This window comes from Thunnus albacares, chromosome 15, assembly GCF_914725855.1.
Source record: "Thunnus albacares chromosome 15, fThuAlb1.1, whole genome shotgun sequence".
Lineage (NCBI taxonomy): Eukaryota > Metazoa > Chordata > Actinopteri > Scombriformes > Scombridae > Thunnus > Thunnus albacares.
Genome location: NC_058120.1, coordinates 5,063,952 through 5,080,132, shown reverse-complemented (window position 1 = coordinate 5,080,132; position 16,181 = coordinate 5,063,952). Strand labels below are relative to the sequence as shown.

The window sequence follows — 16,181 nt, the reverse complement described above, 5'->3', positions numbered from 1 at the left end:
GTGGGGTATATGATATAAAGATACCATTCAAAATACATCAGTTCATATTGACGTCATCTTATGGTTTCTAATCACCTTTTCTACCAGCTCGCCACAAATACACAAGCTACAACAGTTTTCTCTGCACACAAAGGGAGGTTGTGAGTACTAAACAAATTTTAAAAAAAACAACTTCAATTATTGACTGAGAGCAGGTGAATAATTCAAAAGCTGGTGAGGTGTGCTTCCTCCTTCACCTGGTGCTGCCATCAAAGGGACTCTCTATCTGAAAGACTGACTGGTGGAATTCACCTGTTGTTAACCCCCCCTCCGCTCCCCCTTGTGCACCCACTCTTGATCTGTGTGGGAATTGCATCCCACCCTGATCACATGACAATGGCTGCATTGTCCAGCTCATCTTATCTGCTCCAAAAGCTAGACCCGGATCAGGACCTTTGCTCCATGAGCCTGCCTCCCATTCCTCCCTCCTATTTCCTGGTGCCACTTTATATCAGGGACCTCTTAGTTTCTTCCTCATAAACATAATGGGTTTTTTTGTAGTTTTATTTTGAAGATGACGATCTCTCTGTCTCTTTTCCTCTTATCACTACCTCATAATCCAAAGCTGAAGAGGCTTGACAGAGCAGTAGCCACATTCCTGCAGTGCGGCCGTGTAACCTTAATGCTAGTGGAGTGCGGTCAGGTGATAAAGAGAAGAGTTCTCCTTTAGATGACCGCCAGAGTGTGACCACTTAAAGCCCTCCTCCTCCTCCCTCCCAGCCACTCCATCCATCTCCCCCTGAAATGTAAGGAGAAACCTGAGTTCAGGTATAGGCAAATAAAAGAGAAAGGAGAGGAAGTGTAAGAGGAGGGAGAGGGGGGTGTGAGGTGGTAGGAACATTGGGGGAAAGGTGAAGGACACTCCACAACTTTCATCACTGAGCTGTGCAGCTCCTTCACCTTCTCTCCAGCTCACTCTTTTCCAAGCAGGAATCTCAAACCCATGACGCTGAAGCTGATAAGTGGTCTGACACCGGCCACTAAACGGGCACAGTGCTTTTTACCATCACTACCGCTGTACCTGAACGCGTCATGCTTTCAGGAGCAGTTTTGTCCCTCAACAGTGATTCAGCATCAAATCCACAGTGTCTCTGAGTCTAAAACAACAGCTCAGAGTTTGCTGCTGATCAATAAGTCAAAGACTATCATGTGCTGGAAACAGATATCTACACGTTCACTGTGGCTTCCCAGCATGATGCCTACAGCACATGACAGCTTCAAGGAAGTTGTTGTGTAGCTTCTGCTTCTACATTTGCTATGACTGAAAAGGATTGCGAGAGAACTGAAACAGTGAAGTCACTGATGTCATGTTCATTTTGGTTTTGTACTGAGTCTTGCATTTAATTTACTGTTTAAGGGAAGTGAAGTGGATGCGTTTCCTGGTGAGATGCTGCAATGATTTGTTACTGCATGAAAGCTTTGACCCTCTTCAGCTAAAAAAGAACATTTCGTAGCAACTGAGAATCTCCTTTACCTTTAAACTGTTGTACATGTTTTTTATATAATTAAATGCAAACTAAGATGTCCCAGACTACATTTCTTATTTGCGCCTTCATCGGCCTTCATTTATTTTAATTTTATATATTTATAATAAATGATTCTTCTCTCTTCATCTGTATCTCTTATTGATTGGTGCTGATGGACGGGCAAGCAACCACCCATTAAAGACAAAGAGAGCCAAAGAAAAATATCAACCATTGGACATTCACTCAGAAGAGTCAGCACAGTCTTTTAGCACTGAACAGGTAATACTATCTGAGCAAAGTGAGTGACCATAAAGTAAGAAAAACACAAACTAAATACAAACTGAGTGACCACAACCTGGCCAGTCAGAGTCATTGATACAAACAAACCTGGCAAAACAGAGAAAACAAACCAACTGAGCTACACTTCCTATTACACTTTACACTTTAAGTTCCCCTATTTAGCATTTATAAGCAGCATATAAAACAGTTAATACATGGTTTATAACACACTATATTGTAGTTGTACACAAAAGTGTTTATTAATGTATCTGTTAGTCAGACAAAATAATAAAATACAGTTGCAATAATTTAAAATATATTTTAATAAGACAAGTTATAATTGTTGACAAAATACTGTACATTAATAAACACTTAAAACTTTCCTTATATCTGATATATGACATATCATTATAGTGTGTTATAAACCAGTTAGTAACTGTTTATATACTGCTTAGAGCTGAACAGGGGGACTTAAAGTAAACGGTTACCCCTTTTCAGTTTCTTAAAAAATTTTTAACCAAAATAAAACTGCCAAGAATTCTCAATATTCCCAGCTAAATTCAATGTTGCTAACAGACCAAAACACATTGAACTGACATCACCATGAAAGCAGCAAAATCTCCTCAGAGCATGTCACAGCCTGAGGAAAAAGAACAATGAAACAATTCAACTGCACTAAACAGTACAGAGCTCCATCAAAACCATTTGTTGTCTTTACTTCTTACATTGTGAATTATTATACTTACACTATAAATCTTGTACAATGTGCTCTGGCAATACTGTAATGTCATACCAGTCCCAGAAAATTTGAATTAGAAAGTTGAGACTGAGCAATAAATTACTGCTTTATTAATTTAAAACAACTGATGATTTACACCTCCAACAACCTCTGTGGGAAAGGAAGAAGTAGTACAATTATATAGTCACACACTCTCCATCTGTGACAGCGATAAAGACAGATCTAATTTCAAGACTGCTGTACACTTTTATCATTTTAAAGAAACTGCATGGCTCCCCATTGAAACTGAAGTATGCACAATCTCACCATGATCTAAAGCATCAGCAGAAAGGACAAAAGTTGCCAATAAATCATTGTAGGTTTACAGTATATATATGTATGTATACTGTGGTATATCAGTCAGTTTTGGATGTGGAGACATGCCACAGTAGAGCAACAGGAACAACAGCATGTTACCATTGATCTTACTTTCATATAGGGGTTGTATAACATATTGTATAATAATAACATAATATCCCTTCACTTAATACAGTTATTGTATTAATATGCGATCATTGCATGCACTGTTACTTCAGGGAAGTTACAATGTGCTCTATCACTACATCCTGTACAAATACAGAACTTGAGAGACATGTCACATTTCCCATAAACACAGGGTGTTCTGAGCTTACTTATTAGTTGAAACTTAGAGGCCTTTTAATTCTCTCTTGCTATTTTCATTACAGTTTATGTTTTTTTTTCCATAACAAATGTCAGTGCATGAGCAAGTAGTGACACAGTGCTTTAACTGAACACTGAAGACACTCTATCAGGATGCACAGGTTGTCGTGGTGCTTGATCCTGTCATGTTACTGTCCAGTGCTGTTAACCATCGAGCCCCCTGGCTCGCATGCCATTTCCAGTCTGGGTTTGCAATAAGAGGAAGAAGGTGTTGTCAGATGCTGCATGCAGTTTTGTCAACACATCCTCCTTTCTTGTTCCTGTCTAATCTGACACCTAGATTATAAAACACTGTAAAATCATATTTTCCAACTTTATGTATTAAACATTACCTGCTAGCATGGAGAGCCAATTAACAGTCAAACATGTTTTTCTATGTATGGTGGTAATTATCCAATCATCTGGTCATAATGGCAACCATCCCTAAGTCACTGTGTTTATCTCATGTCATTCAACGGTATGTGCAGCCTTTCCTATACATTCACTCTGTGTGTTCCCAATTCAAAGCCCAGGATACATATCTGTGAGGGTGCATTTGTCCCATTTCTATGTTCCATCTTGCAGTCTGTTGTGGAACAGTTTGTGTGACATACTGATACTGATACTGATACTGATTTACATAGTTTATAAAAGGCATTACGTGTCAAATATTGTGGCAAACACTGAGGCTCTTCTACAGTCCTAACATTTATGTAAATGATACTTCTTTGAATGTCAAAGTGCCATTTCATAAACAAATAATTATGTTTGTCATGTCTGAAAAGGGTACAACATCACTCATGTATAGCTGGTTTGTTAGTTTAAACGGAATAGGTTGACATTTTGGGAAATATGCTTATTCCCTCTCTTGCCAAGATTAATCAGAATCAGAATCATCTTTATTGGCCAAGTATGTTTATGCATACAATATTGACTCCAGTTTAGTGGCTCTCAATGTACTTACACATAACATAACAATCTTCAGGAAGACACACAAGGAATGTATATACACAGGTGAAACCGTTTCTGTGAACTGCAAACAGGATACAAATAGTGCAAAGGTGTGAAGAGTGCACAGAGTGCTGAAGTACATACTGAATTCTTAAGAAGAAGTGACATGTTACTTTATATACATATAGTAGGTGGTTATGCTGTTTATTTTGAACACTGGATCTGAATACAGAAACAGAAGTGTAAAAACAACAAGTTGTGGGTTTTACCAGGCGCGAGTTTTAGTCTCCTAGGATGGCGAGAGAATGTTCCGCAAAGACCTGCCTCTACTCTGCCTCTGATTGGCTCTGACCCTGATATTCTTACCCTAATTCTAACCATCTCACTCCCCATGCTGAACCAATGAAAGCAACAAATACTAGCCAATCAAAGGCAGAGTAGGGCGGGTCTTCGCAGATTCCATCGCCATAGGAAACAAAATATGCTTACTGGGCTAGTCTAGCTGTCCCCCTGTTTCCAGTCTTTGTGCTAAGCTAAGCTAACCAGCTGCTGGCAGTAGCTGCATATTTACAGTACGTGAGAGTTTATCAGTTTCTCATTTAACTCTTCAACTCAGTGAATAAGTTACTTTCTAAATTGTCAAACTATTTAAAACTATGGAAAATCAAAAGGGAGAGATTAACTTTTTTGGTGGGAGGGAGGCTATATAAAAACATTTTTAATGTAGTATTTTATGTAAAGCTCATGTAAAAGTGTAAATATTACATTTGAATGATTCCCCATTACATTTTAGTCCAGTTCAGCATTCAAATCTTGCTTTAAGTATTTATGGAAATATCCACTCACCATATACAAAGAATGGTTCTATTTACAACAGTTATTTCTGTTGAATTGTGCATTGGATAACCAGCTAACATGCATACCCTGCATTTGAGCAAGTGAAGATCTTTCAGCCTCCCAATGAGTGTCCCAGCTTTCACCCTGAACTGTCCCACATTAGGAAAGGTGCATAATCTGGAACAATTTGGCACAAGACTTTTGCCATATCTTCTCTGAGTATGATATCTGCATTCTCTTGTCTGATATGAATAGAAAACACCTTGTGGATTTCAGAATGGTATTGGGTGTGGACATAATGTATTGCCTTCATATCAAAATATATTGCTGAAGTGCCAATGCAAAAATTGACCCACATTACTCTAATTCACCAATTGTACTAAGATCAGTTATATATTCAGAGTATATTTGGCACAATAGTTGTAAACTAATACTTTTTGCCATGTAAAGGAGACAGATGAGTGGAGGCAGTGGCCTATTATTTAAACTCACTATTGTTATGTGCCACTGATATTGCCACTCTCTAGAGGCAAAACAAAAGTCTACAATAATTTGGTCCACTCATCTATCCATCCAGCCCGCCTTGCAGGGAACTTGAGGAAATCCAAACAGGGTACAAGGTGTTATAAAAATTATGATTACACTGTGTATGTGTGTTACTATTTTATCTAGATCATGATGAATTGTTCCTGTTTTGTACCGCAACTCTGCAACATCAGCAGACTTATCAGCAGACTTATCAGATAAGGTTAAATGGTATATTTGTAAAGAGGAAGATGTAGAAATTAAAATTCGTTGGAGACGGGGTGAGACATGTCATCTGGGGTTCAGTTGGGCAGGATGGCTCCTGAACAGGAGAACTGAAAACAGACATGATGTTATCTATAAGTCTGTATTTGATAGATTAAGAGAAGAACTCTAACTCCTACTCAAGGTGTATAAAACCCTGCTATAAGCGCTCCATGAGGAGCCTTTTTCTTTGTAACCTAATCCTGTGTGTTGCACTGCAAAACACTCCTTCTTGTACAAGAAAATAAATTCTATTAAACTTTGATACTTCGGTCTCTATTGTTTTAGAGGTTATTACGAAGAAATTCTTTTGACACAGGGTACATCCCCTCCTTTAGACAAGCCACAGGGCTACCATATACAGACGCATGGTGATGTTTGACCTTGAACTAGATCCAAAAACAGCCTTTTAAAGAATGCTGAACATGCAACCAGAAGTTAATCTTTGGATGGTGCTGAGGGAACCCCCCCGCCTCCCACTCTTCATAATCACTGAAACCAAAAATATGACATCAAAAACATCCCTTGTGTGATGCCAAAAACTTCTGAGGTGTGATGTTCCTCAGTATCTGTAACCAGACTATTTGGTGTCTTGTGAGTCCTGTGTGAAAATATCAAAGGACCAGTATCTGTGACTGTCAAGCAGGGTATACAGTATATACTGTACATTCTCATAGGGACCTGTTACCATGTAGGAGTACCAGAACTGTGTGTGGAAGATGGCTTATGTGTGTATGAGAGGAGTCTGTGCTTTTCTGAGATTTCATTAGCACGTCCTTCTCTGTCAGCCGTGAGCGAGGGTGACAGTTGCGTAATGCACACGGGGATCAGGATCAAATGAGAAGCAATGGAAAGAGCTGGGCAGGTGGGAGTGAGGATGAAAGAGAGGAGAAGAGGATACCACACAAATCCACACATTAGGAGAGGAGAATGTCAAAGGAAACAAGAGCCTGGCATTGGCCCTCTGTGTTCTGTTGTGTGTTTGTGTGGTGTGTGTGAAATATTGGAAACAACAAATCTAGCTCAATATGTGTGACTAACTCCCCTAAGCCCTATATTTAAAGGGGACATATAATGCTTTTTGGTGATTTTCTGTTATTTACATACTGTTATGATGTTCATAAATGAACATCTGTTACATTCAAGCCCTTGCCAAATGAGTTGGCACAACACTGATTAAGCCTATCACCACCAGGTAAATCTCTCTGTTTTTGCAGTATACCAGAGTTTTAAAATGTGGTGTCTGTGGTGACTCTCCCGCACTAGCGCACAATTAGTGATGTGTTTTACGTCAACCATTGGTTTGAGACTGTTGACCTGGGGAGACTGTCCTCAGTGCGCCCCAACAGCGTTGCATTGCCAGGGCAGGGACCGGCCCACGTTAAAAGCATCAGGGGTCTGCAGCAATGACGTCAACAGTAATAGCTAGCAAACTAAATGTTGTTGCTATTACTTTTGACTTGGCTAACATGAACTGTTCTTGTTCCTCTCATGTTGGCATTATACTTGTTGGCCAAACAAGAGGAGTATTAGTAATTCTTCCAGGATTACTAGTTTGCTATTCTGTCTTCCCCTGTTTCAAACCCCATCTGTGTGGCTATAAGGTTACTACTGTAATTAACATTAAAATTAATTATTTTCTGATGACTGATTGAACCTCCTGCAGTATTTCCTCTTAATTCAGCAGTCAGGATTAGCATCATGGATGTCAAGATAACGGGAGACATTAGGTCTTATTTCTTGGTAAATGTAAGTAGCTATGTATGTAATAAAAGGCTGAATTAGCTCACTTCATATCCCTCAGCAGATAACATTTGCCAGTAAGCACATGCTTGGTGGGTTAACTTCTTATCTAGTGTTGTATTGCAGTTCCCTTCGTTTTCATAGCTAACTTGTATGGTAAATACGGAGTTCCATTCATCATTTAGCTTTGTTGTTAATGCAAATAACAGACAGAGACAGAAAAAGAAAGAGAGAAAGGCCAGGCCAGAGAGAAAAGAGGAGTGAACAGGTAAGAATTTGCACTATGAGCAGTAATGTTACCTCAAAGAGCACATCCTTCTGATTTAAGCATTGTTTTAAATCAATTTCTCTCATCGCTCATTCTGGGTGCATGAACAGAGGAGCCTTTTTTAAAGTTAAGGTGTATCACTTAATGGTTGTCAATACAGGTAAGAGAGAGACAGACCTGTGCACTGTAATGTTATCTCACTGTGCACATCCTTCTGATGTAATTGTTAAAAAACAATTTATCCCATGTAAAAGACTAAAACTAGACAAATATGTTTGTCAGTGCCAGTGTATTACATAGTGGTTGTCCATATAGGCATCAGAGAGTGATAGAGGCAGACAGAGAGAAAGAGCGACAGAGCCCAGGTCAGGCAGAAAGGAGAAAGAGGTGACCTCCTTCCTCCTTCCTGTAATTAGTGTCATAACACATTTAAATGCTCATAGAGTACACTTATTATGTACCATATACTGTCTATGTGCACCATAAAAAGTATTGCGATTTTTGTTGATGTATTTTAGAATCATCGGCTGATCATGTATAATATACCAAGGAAATGGACATTGGTATTTCATATGGTATGCATGAAATGGTTATTTTGTCAGGTTGATGTGGGACCACCACCAAGTAGAAGCACCTCAGGCACAGTACAGGCAGAGTGATGCACAGGGTTGTAAGTGAGGACTTGAAATGACCCCCTGCCAAATTTGTGTCCCCACCATTTTCCACATCAAACTTACACCCTTGCTTAGCATAAAGACTGGAAGACTGGGGAAACAGATAGACTGACTGTGTCAATACACATGAATAAGCGTATTTCCACAAAATGTCAACCTATTCCTCTAAAGATGAAGCGCTTGCTAATGTAACAAGCCCTAACTGGCCTTATCCTATTCTTAATTATCTTAATCAGGCATGCCCAGCTACTTCAAATACAGTAGAGTACTCAATAGATGCTTTGTGTTGTTCTCAGCAGGAGTAGTCTAAAATTGGCAAGTATGCTAGCTGCATGCTAATTGTAGCAACAGTGAGCTGGGATTTGGGGATTTGGGGGTGCAAGCCTATAACACAATTAGGGAATGGTGGACCTGGTCTTGAATAGTAGCACAAATCTGCTGGTGCTGTTAGAATATTCCAATTTATTTGCAAAGCAAAGTAAGGATTTCTGGCACAGTTCTCAAGGGGAAAAGTGTGAAGAGGTGAGCTGGTGAGTCCAGTCTACACAAGTATACAAATACTGTATCAGTATACACAAGTACATCTGGAGTTTGTTCTCTTCTGCTTATTTCCAAAAGCAAATCAATTAGTTTAATCTATTCAAGTATTCTAATATTCTAAGCATATCTAATTGTACTTTTGTTGTTGAAAATTTTTGAAACAGTGTTATTTCTATTAAAAATAAGTTAAATTAAAATAAGGATTCTAGTCACAGACACACTTCTGGTTGTGAGGTCGTATTTTCTAAGACTAGGGAAGGAAGTATAGCTTAGGTCAACCCTGTATATTTAAACACTGTATCGCCTTAGTAATTGAATATTATATAGACACTGTTGAAGATACAGTGTATTTATGTAAAGACACTGATACAGAGGGGAAAAACAAAACAGGAAGTGTATATGTTTAGTCATAGCAGTGAACAGGAAATGAGATAAAATGATGATTAATTTGTCAGTTATTCTGCAGTGGTTTGGTGAGCAAAATACGCAAGCATCTCTGCTCAAGCATCTCTGCTCAAACATCTCTGCTCAAACATCCGTCATATGAATTCATCAAAAGTTCACAGATTCACACCCTTTGCGTAGGCTAGGTTAATACACGAGAAAAAACACAAACCACTTATCTTCTTCTGTGTAAAACCACTTGTCTTATTGTGTGTGAACAATTATGATCACACACAAAACTCAGTTGAATTACTAGGACTAACCGTGAGTGTAACAAGGATCAAGTATAGATACCCTCCTGCAGAGAAATGGGTCAGGATTACATGGAGCTGGAGTCAACTGAGAGCATGTTACTGTTGACTCTTTAAGCACTTAGTATAGCACCTCAGTTTAGGACAGTTTCCAGAGCTGTAATTGGCTTACTGGATTAATTTCACTTGAGTTGACTTTAATGTGTACTACAGTCTTAACATTTCAGGGCAAGTGTCTGCTTGAGCCAAAATGGTTTTAAGAGTTCACTGGTGCTGTTTGATCATGTTAAGTTGTTACCCAACTCTCCTGCAATGGAAATGGACTGATTTATATCTTCTCTCAGACATAGACTTGCAGAAAAATATGGATATTGTTTTAATACATTTCAAATTATCTCCACAAATTGTGGAGATAAACTTAATCATGTGGATGTTGCAGAAGGACGTCAGAAAAGGTTTTTTTAAAAATGAATATAATTTCATGACAGGAACAGGAAATACTGTACACATTTATGTCGTTTTTAGCAATCAAAGATCTCCATTTATTAAAGTCTCCCTCCACTCAAAAATGTTTTTCTTCTTGTTCCTACAGTTGGATGTTTGAGCTTCATTGTATAGAATGATGAATGTGCAGAGTTTGACACTAGAAGACTGTTTTCACACTCATCTGCTGAAAATGGAAAGTTTCTCTGTGCTCACTGAAAATCTAATTTTAAGGGGCGGGGCCTGTGAGCAGGATTTGTGACATCACAACTAGTTCAAAAGCCAATCCTGGTCTTTTTCTATCAACAAGCAAAGTGATGAAAGTAGAGGTCAGTTTTAGCAGTACGTGTGCACATGGACACTGTATAAGAAATATCACTCTGTCAAGATAATCCACCTGTCTTGCATTTATTTAACAGCACAAATACAGCAGCATGTCACAGGCTGAAAAACACGTTTCTCCACTCAAACATGATGCATATTGTAAGACAGTTTGACACTTCTTATAATTGTGTTTCATTCCATTACAGATGCTTAAAGCTATCATGTGAGTGATGTACATAATTCCAATGAAAAAGTCCAGAAATGGCATCTTACAAGCAAAGAAAGTCCATCTTAAGTCCACAATGTGTGCTTGTATTTAGTGTGATTCTGTGAACAGTGTCCACGGTTCTCTTCATACAGCTGAAATCTGCTCCCTTTTGGTCACACCCGTCTCATTCCTGCTCTCACTGGAGTCTCCAAAGTCACTGATGGAGGGAAACCCAACCCTCTGCTCCATCCACTGGGCAACACTAAGCAGCTTCTTGTCTTGGAGGGCTGGGCCTATGAGCTGTAAGCCAATGGGAAGGCCTCGTTTTGATAAAGCGGTTGGCACTGAAACAGCCGGGAGACCTGGGGGTGATGAAAAAGAGGGTTGAAGGAAAGTTCATGTAAAGGCAATGATTTAGGATCTCAAGGTTAGTTAGAGGTTAGTTTGGAGAGTGATAACAGGCTGGAAAAAGTTTAACTGAATGTAAACATCCCATAAGCCTCTGAGCTACACTTGATCTGAGCTGAAATGATAATGTGTTGGCCAGGTTATGATTTTTTTGCCTTTAGAGGTTTACAACAGAGAACTTCTGCTTCTCACATGACTCATTTCCCCTTTTAAATTTTACTTCAACATTTGTCATTCAATTTGCCTTTGTTATTATTTGAATAAGGAAATAATTTAGAATAGTTTCAGGTGATGTTACAGGAAAGTGGATGTATGTATATATTATGTGCTTCCATGCATACACACACACACACAAAAAAAAAAGCAAAATGACTTCCTGAATCCTCCCACGTGCCAACTCAAAAATGAATTAATCCTTTCTCTCTCTCTACCTGCCATGTTGACAGGCTGAGTGAAGACATCTTCCTGCGCGCTGCGTGTTCGGTTGTCTTCCTGTCTGAAGTCGGAGTACCGCGCGGCATCAGTGAGAGTGCTTGGTGTCAGCAGCACGTCAACACCTGAGCTGAACACATGTTTGAAATCGTCCGCGATCAGCCGGCGAACCTTCTGGGCTTTCAAAAAGTAGTGCTCGTAGTTTCTGTCAAAATGAAATATTGGGAAATATTAAAGATTCACTGAACGATATTACTCTCTCTTAAATTTAAAGAAAGGAAACTTAGCAAATGACCAAATTGGCTCATTGGATTGCAGAGTCCAATGACAGCAGAGGAAAAGGTCAAAGCAATAAAGGGTCTGGAGTCAGTGGATTGAGTAAGATTGGTGTGACAAGGTTCAATCTGTTGTCTTACTGTTTGAGCAGGAAGTAGTTGCCAGACAGTATCCTCCCTCTCACCACGTCATTGAAGCCCTCATGTCGGGTTGAGGCGTACATGGCCTCCGTCGAGCTGTCCACCTTGCTACGGTGGCCTGATAGGAGAGGGACAGATATCAGTGACATTATCTTCATCATCATCTGACATGCTGGCGACACATATGATAGAGCCAGAACATCGAGTGATTTCTCCAAAATCTTTTCGCTGTAACTTGCGCGGTGGCGTTTTATGATACAATCCAGCACGTTTCCTGTGATCTACCTGTTCATACCGTATTCTAGGCCGTCAAAACGGGCCATGTTAGATGCAACCTCGGCGTGGCACAGGACGTGGTAACACACAATCGAGTGCTGGGTATGGGGGAGGGAGACTTGCTTCACGTGCGCCCCCGCCCTCTCGAACATGTCAGCGACACGACTCCACTGCGCTAGAGTCTCCTCCGACAGACCCGGGGCGTGGTACTCCTGACACACATTCACCGACAGGAAAGAGAAGCAGCTTTATGAGCCCAAATGTATCTGTGTTCATCAAGATATTTTATTTTGAGTAATCTTGATGTCTATACAGTATAAAGTCATGTACAAGGAATCTGACTTGACGATCTTTTTGCTAAGACCTATAAATTTCAAGTACAGTGTATGGATTGAAACCACTGCAGTAGAAGATGTAGAAATAAATAATACATATATCTCTACGTCTCTTACTTATTACTTCCCATTATTTCTAATAGCATAAGGATTGTTGTTCTCTACCATGTGTTTAATAATGAAAACTAAATTTCTATAATATTTTGCAAGTGTGAGCTGTCAAATACCCTTGTATGAAATGCTTGGGATGTGTGATGATTCCAGTTGATTTGTGAGGAAAATATGCTGTCAGAAAATAACTATTTTAACACAAAACTGAACTCACCTTCGGAATGCCTACGCAGATATTTTTGACGTCAAAGTCTTCAGGCAGTTCTGTTGGTGATGAGGGGGCTGGGACTGTTGTTGAGTCTCTCACATCCAGGCCTTGTAGAATACCTGTGTGACATGTCAATAAAATCCCAGATTAGGTCCATTAGGTCATCATTTGAGGGCAGTATGACAAATGCCCAGCACTGTGGTTTTTTATACGTCATGTCTACGTCAGTATTTCTTGTGGTATTTGGGCAAGAACACATGTTGAAACTTAAACTGGATGTTGGAGGAAACGTGGCAGGTGACAGTCAGTATGCTAATTGAACTTCTCCCATGAGGTTTTATTATAATTTTAGTCAGTAGACAGGAAGTCACAGCTGCGTGGAATGCACCTCATCAGAAATATCTTATTGAATTAGAGCTATTGTTTTATGTAAAATAGTCCCACCATGCCTCCTTAACATTTAACACTTCTGGTGTCTTTAATTCACCTTAGTCAATAAAAAAAACAGAAACATTACAGAAATTGATAGCTATATTTGAGCTGGGATGTATTTTGGATCACTGTACTCAATGAGTTTGCAATGAATCAGGGGAATGATTGTTTTTGTTGATCACAAAACAGGAACAAAACAATTGTTTTATGTGGGTCCAGATGGGACACGTTAGCTTAAAGTGTAGCACAAGGAAGTGTCACCTGTTTAATTAGAGGTCGTCATCAGTTTCCTACCTAAGACGATGGCTGCATCACTAGCACTGCGGGTCATGATGCCAGGGACGTCCATGGAGTTGACCAGAGGTATGAGACCGTGCCTGGATAGCAGGCCATAGGTGGGCTTCAGGGCCACAACACCACACAGTGCTGCCGGGTTACGGGTGGAACCACCTGTGTCCGAACCTAAAGCCCTGCCAGGAATGGACCAAACAGTAAATTACAATTTGTAAGCATCATTTTGAATCAAATCTACATTATCTGTCCCTTTGTAACAGTTTTGGGATGGACAATGAACATGAATCTGATTGTGTCCCCTCACAGGTAGCTGGTGAGTGAGGCCACAGCTGCAGCGCTTCCTCCTGAACTTCCTCCAGAGATGACCCAGTCAGAGTCTGGCACCGCCCCAGTCTGCTCTCTGTAGGAAGCAGCGTAGCTCCAGGGATTCCTCACTGGACCGAAAGCCCCGTCCGTACTGCCCGACCTGGGAGACAAATAGAGTGCATTTTCAGAATTTTTGTCTGTCACTGCATTTAAGTCTCATCTTGCATTTGTACACAGCTGTAAGAGCTTTAAAAAGCAATTGTCAAATGCAGACTGGTATTTGTAACTGACTATGTGCTGTATATGAAGAGCGACTCTGATATTGATAACATTGGCCTAACCCCATAGCAAACTCATCCATGTTGGTCTTCCCCATGAGAACAGCCCCTTGGTCAAGGAGCTTCTGGACCACTGTAGCGTTGTATGGTGGAGTGTAGTCTGTAGAAAAAGTAAGGTCAGGTTATTATTACAGGTAATTATTTATATTAAGTGGGAAATATGAGACAGAATAAACTGTCTCATATTACTAAACTGAAGTAAACACAGACCTTTGAGCATCCTGGAAGCACATGTGGTCTTGATATTCTCTGTACAGAAGTTGTCCTTGACCGCAAAGGGGATTCCATCCAGAGGACCTTTGGGAGCACCTAAAGGAAGACAGGATCAAACTGTAACACCTATGACTCTACACACAACAGATGAAATACACACTTGCGTGTCCTTACCCTGCAGCAGTCTAGTTTCTGCTTCTTGTGCCTGCTTCAGGGCCAGCTCTTCTGTCACAGTGAGGTAAGCATTTAGATGCTGTGTTTTCTTGATGCGATTAAGACATTTCCTACAAAGCTCTGTTGGGGAGATCCTTCCCTCCCGGAGCGCCAAGGACACCTGGAGAATAATGATGAAATATCAGTGGAGGAATGCATACATGTAAATTTACATTTTATGCTACTTTATACAGTACTTCTAATATTTCAGCAGTCAATACTGTGAAGCAACTAATGATTGTTTTTTTTTTATTAACGTTTTATTTTTACAATCAATCAGTTAGTTGATGAGTATATGAAATGCCAAAAGATGGAACCGGCAAATGCTTGGCAGTTTCTCTTGTTAAACAGCTTTAACAATTAAGAATTTACATTTAACGACTCAACACCAGATAAAATATTTAAAATTTGCTAAACTTTCATATTAAAATGCATTTACATGTTGCTGCGTCAGTAGTAATTGGGGCTGAAACCAACGATTATTCTCATTATCAATTAATCTGTTGATTATTTTCTTGATTAATTGATTAGTTGTTTGGTCCATAAAAAGTCAGAAAACAGTGACAGATGTCAGTTGCTGTTTCCCACAAAGCCCAAGCTGACATCCTTAAATGTCTTGTTTTACTAAGGTTATATAGTACAGTACTTTGTATTTTTATACAGTTTTGTTTGCATAGCCATAATCATTCCTCCTGTCCATTAGAAGATCCCTTCATTATGCACATATAATGTAAGTGATGGGGACAAAATCCACAGTCCTCCTTCTGTGCAAAAATGTATTTAAAAGTTTATCTGAAGCTAATATGAAGTTTCAGTGTCCAAATGAGTCAAATCAAATAGATATCTTTCAACGTTACAGTCTGTTTAGTGCGAAAGTCCCTCTTTTTGTTACTGTACTTCCACCGCAGTTCAACAGGGAAACACACACACTTGTAAAAATATTTAGTTATTGTATTGGTTTTGAAACACGGCCGAATAATTTCTGACTGCAGACGTACATATTCAATTTACATCTAGAGAAGACAGTTAAGACAGTTATTGAGTTTATTAGTAGCTGCCCTGCTTTGCAATGTCTTCTACTATATTCATAATACAATTACACTGAATTTACAGAAAGCAGAAAAAACAGACAAGGCGTCTTTATGCTGTTTCCTGACAGTATGTCATAAATATTATGTCTGACTTAAGCTAGTTATAAATCCACAGCACAACATGTCAACTGCACAGCTACACGCAGCACACAGACACCAACAACTAAAGCTCAGAGGACTCGTGAATAGTCGTACAAACCTCCCTCAGTGTCAGGCTGAGCATGTTCACAGTATGTCTGGAGACAACCTTTCAAGTTATCATCAACCTTCGTACAGTGTGCAGCACTCGGAGGCTTCCATGTTTGTTTCGGTCATCAACGTCGAACAGCGCTTTCCTTGATTGGATAGCAGTTGAGCAAACGGCGCTCTGATTG

General features: G+C 39.7%; 1 protein-coding gene across 2 annotated transcripts; it reads right to left on the bottom strand.

Annotated features, from left to right (window-relative positions):
- Nucleotides 1–10,585: 10,585 nt before the first annotated feature.
- qrsl1 (glutaminyl-tRNA amidotransferase subunit QRSL1) lies at nt 10,586–16,121 on the bottom strand. 2 transcript variants are annotated; one of them, XM_044374066.1, is made up of 12 exons: nt 16,007–16,121; nt 14,678–14,837; nt 14,501–14,599; nt 14,294–14,390; nt 13,951–14,112; nt 13,647–13,822; nt 12,927–13,039; nt 12,286–12,478; nt 11,991–12,108; nt 11,574–11,779; nt 10,830–11,096; nt 10,586–10,647 (listed from the first exon to the last, which is right to left on the bottom strand). In XM_044374066.1, exons 1-11 carry the CDS (start codon nt 16,028–16,030, stop codon nt 10,879–10,881), a joined length of 1,566 nt encoding a protein of 521 aa, XP_044230001.1. In that variant the 5' UTR covers nt 16,031–16,121; the 3' UTR covers nt 10,586–10,647; nt 10,830–10,878. The 2 variants fall into 2 exon arrangements, with proteins under 2 accessions (XP_044230001.1, XP_044229999.1); XM_044374064.1 differs by having other exon boundaries at nt 10,586–11,096.
- Between the last annotated feature and the right edge of the window lie 60 nt (nt 16,122–16,181).

Bases quoted from the DNA above. Each gene is read 5' to 3' on its own strand.
- qrsl1 (XM_044374064.1), bottom strand. From the start codon at position 16,030: ATGCTCAGCCTGACACTGAGGGAG. The intron at 13,040-13,646 runs GTAGGAAACTGA...CATGTCACACAG, and splicing joins TGATGCAGCCATCGTCTTAG to GTATTCTACAAGGCCTGGAT. The intron at 12,479-12,926 runs GTGAGTTCAGTT...AATGTGTGTCAG, and splicing joins TCTGCGTAGGCATTCCGAAG to GAGTACCACGCCCCGGGTCT.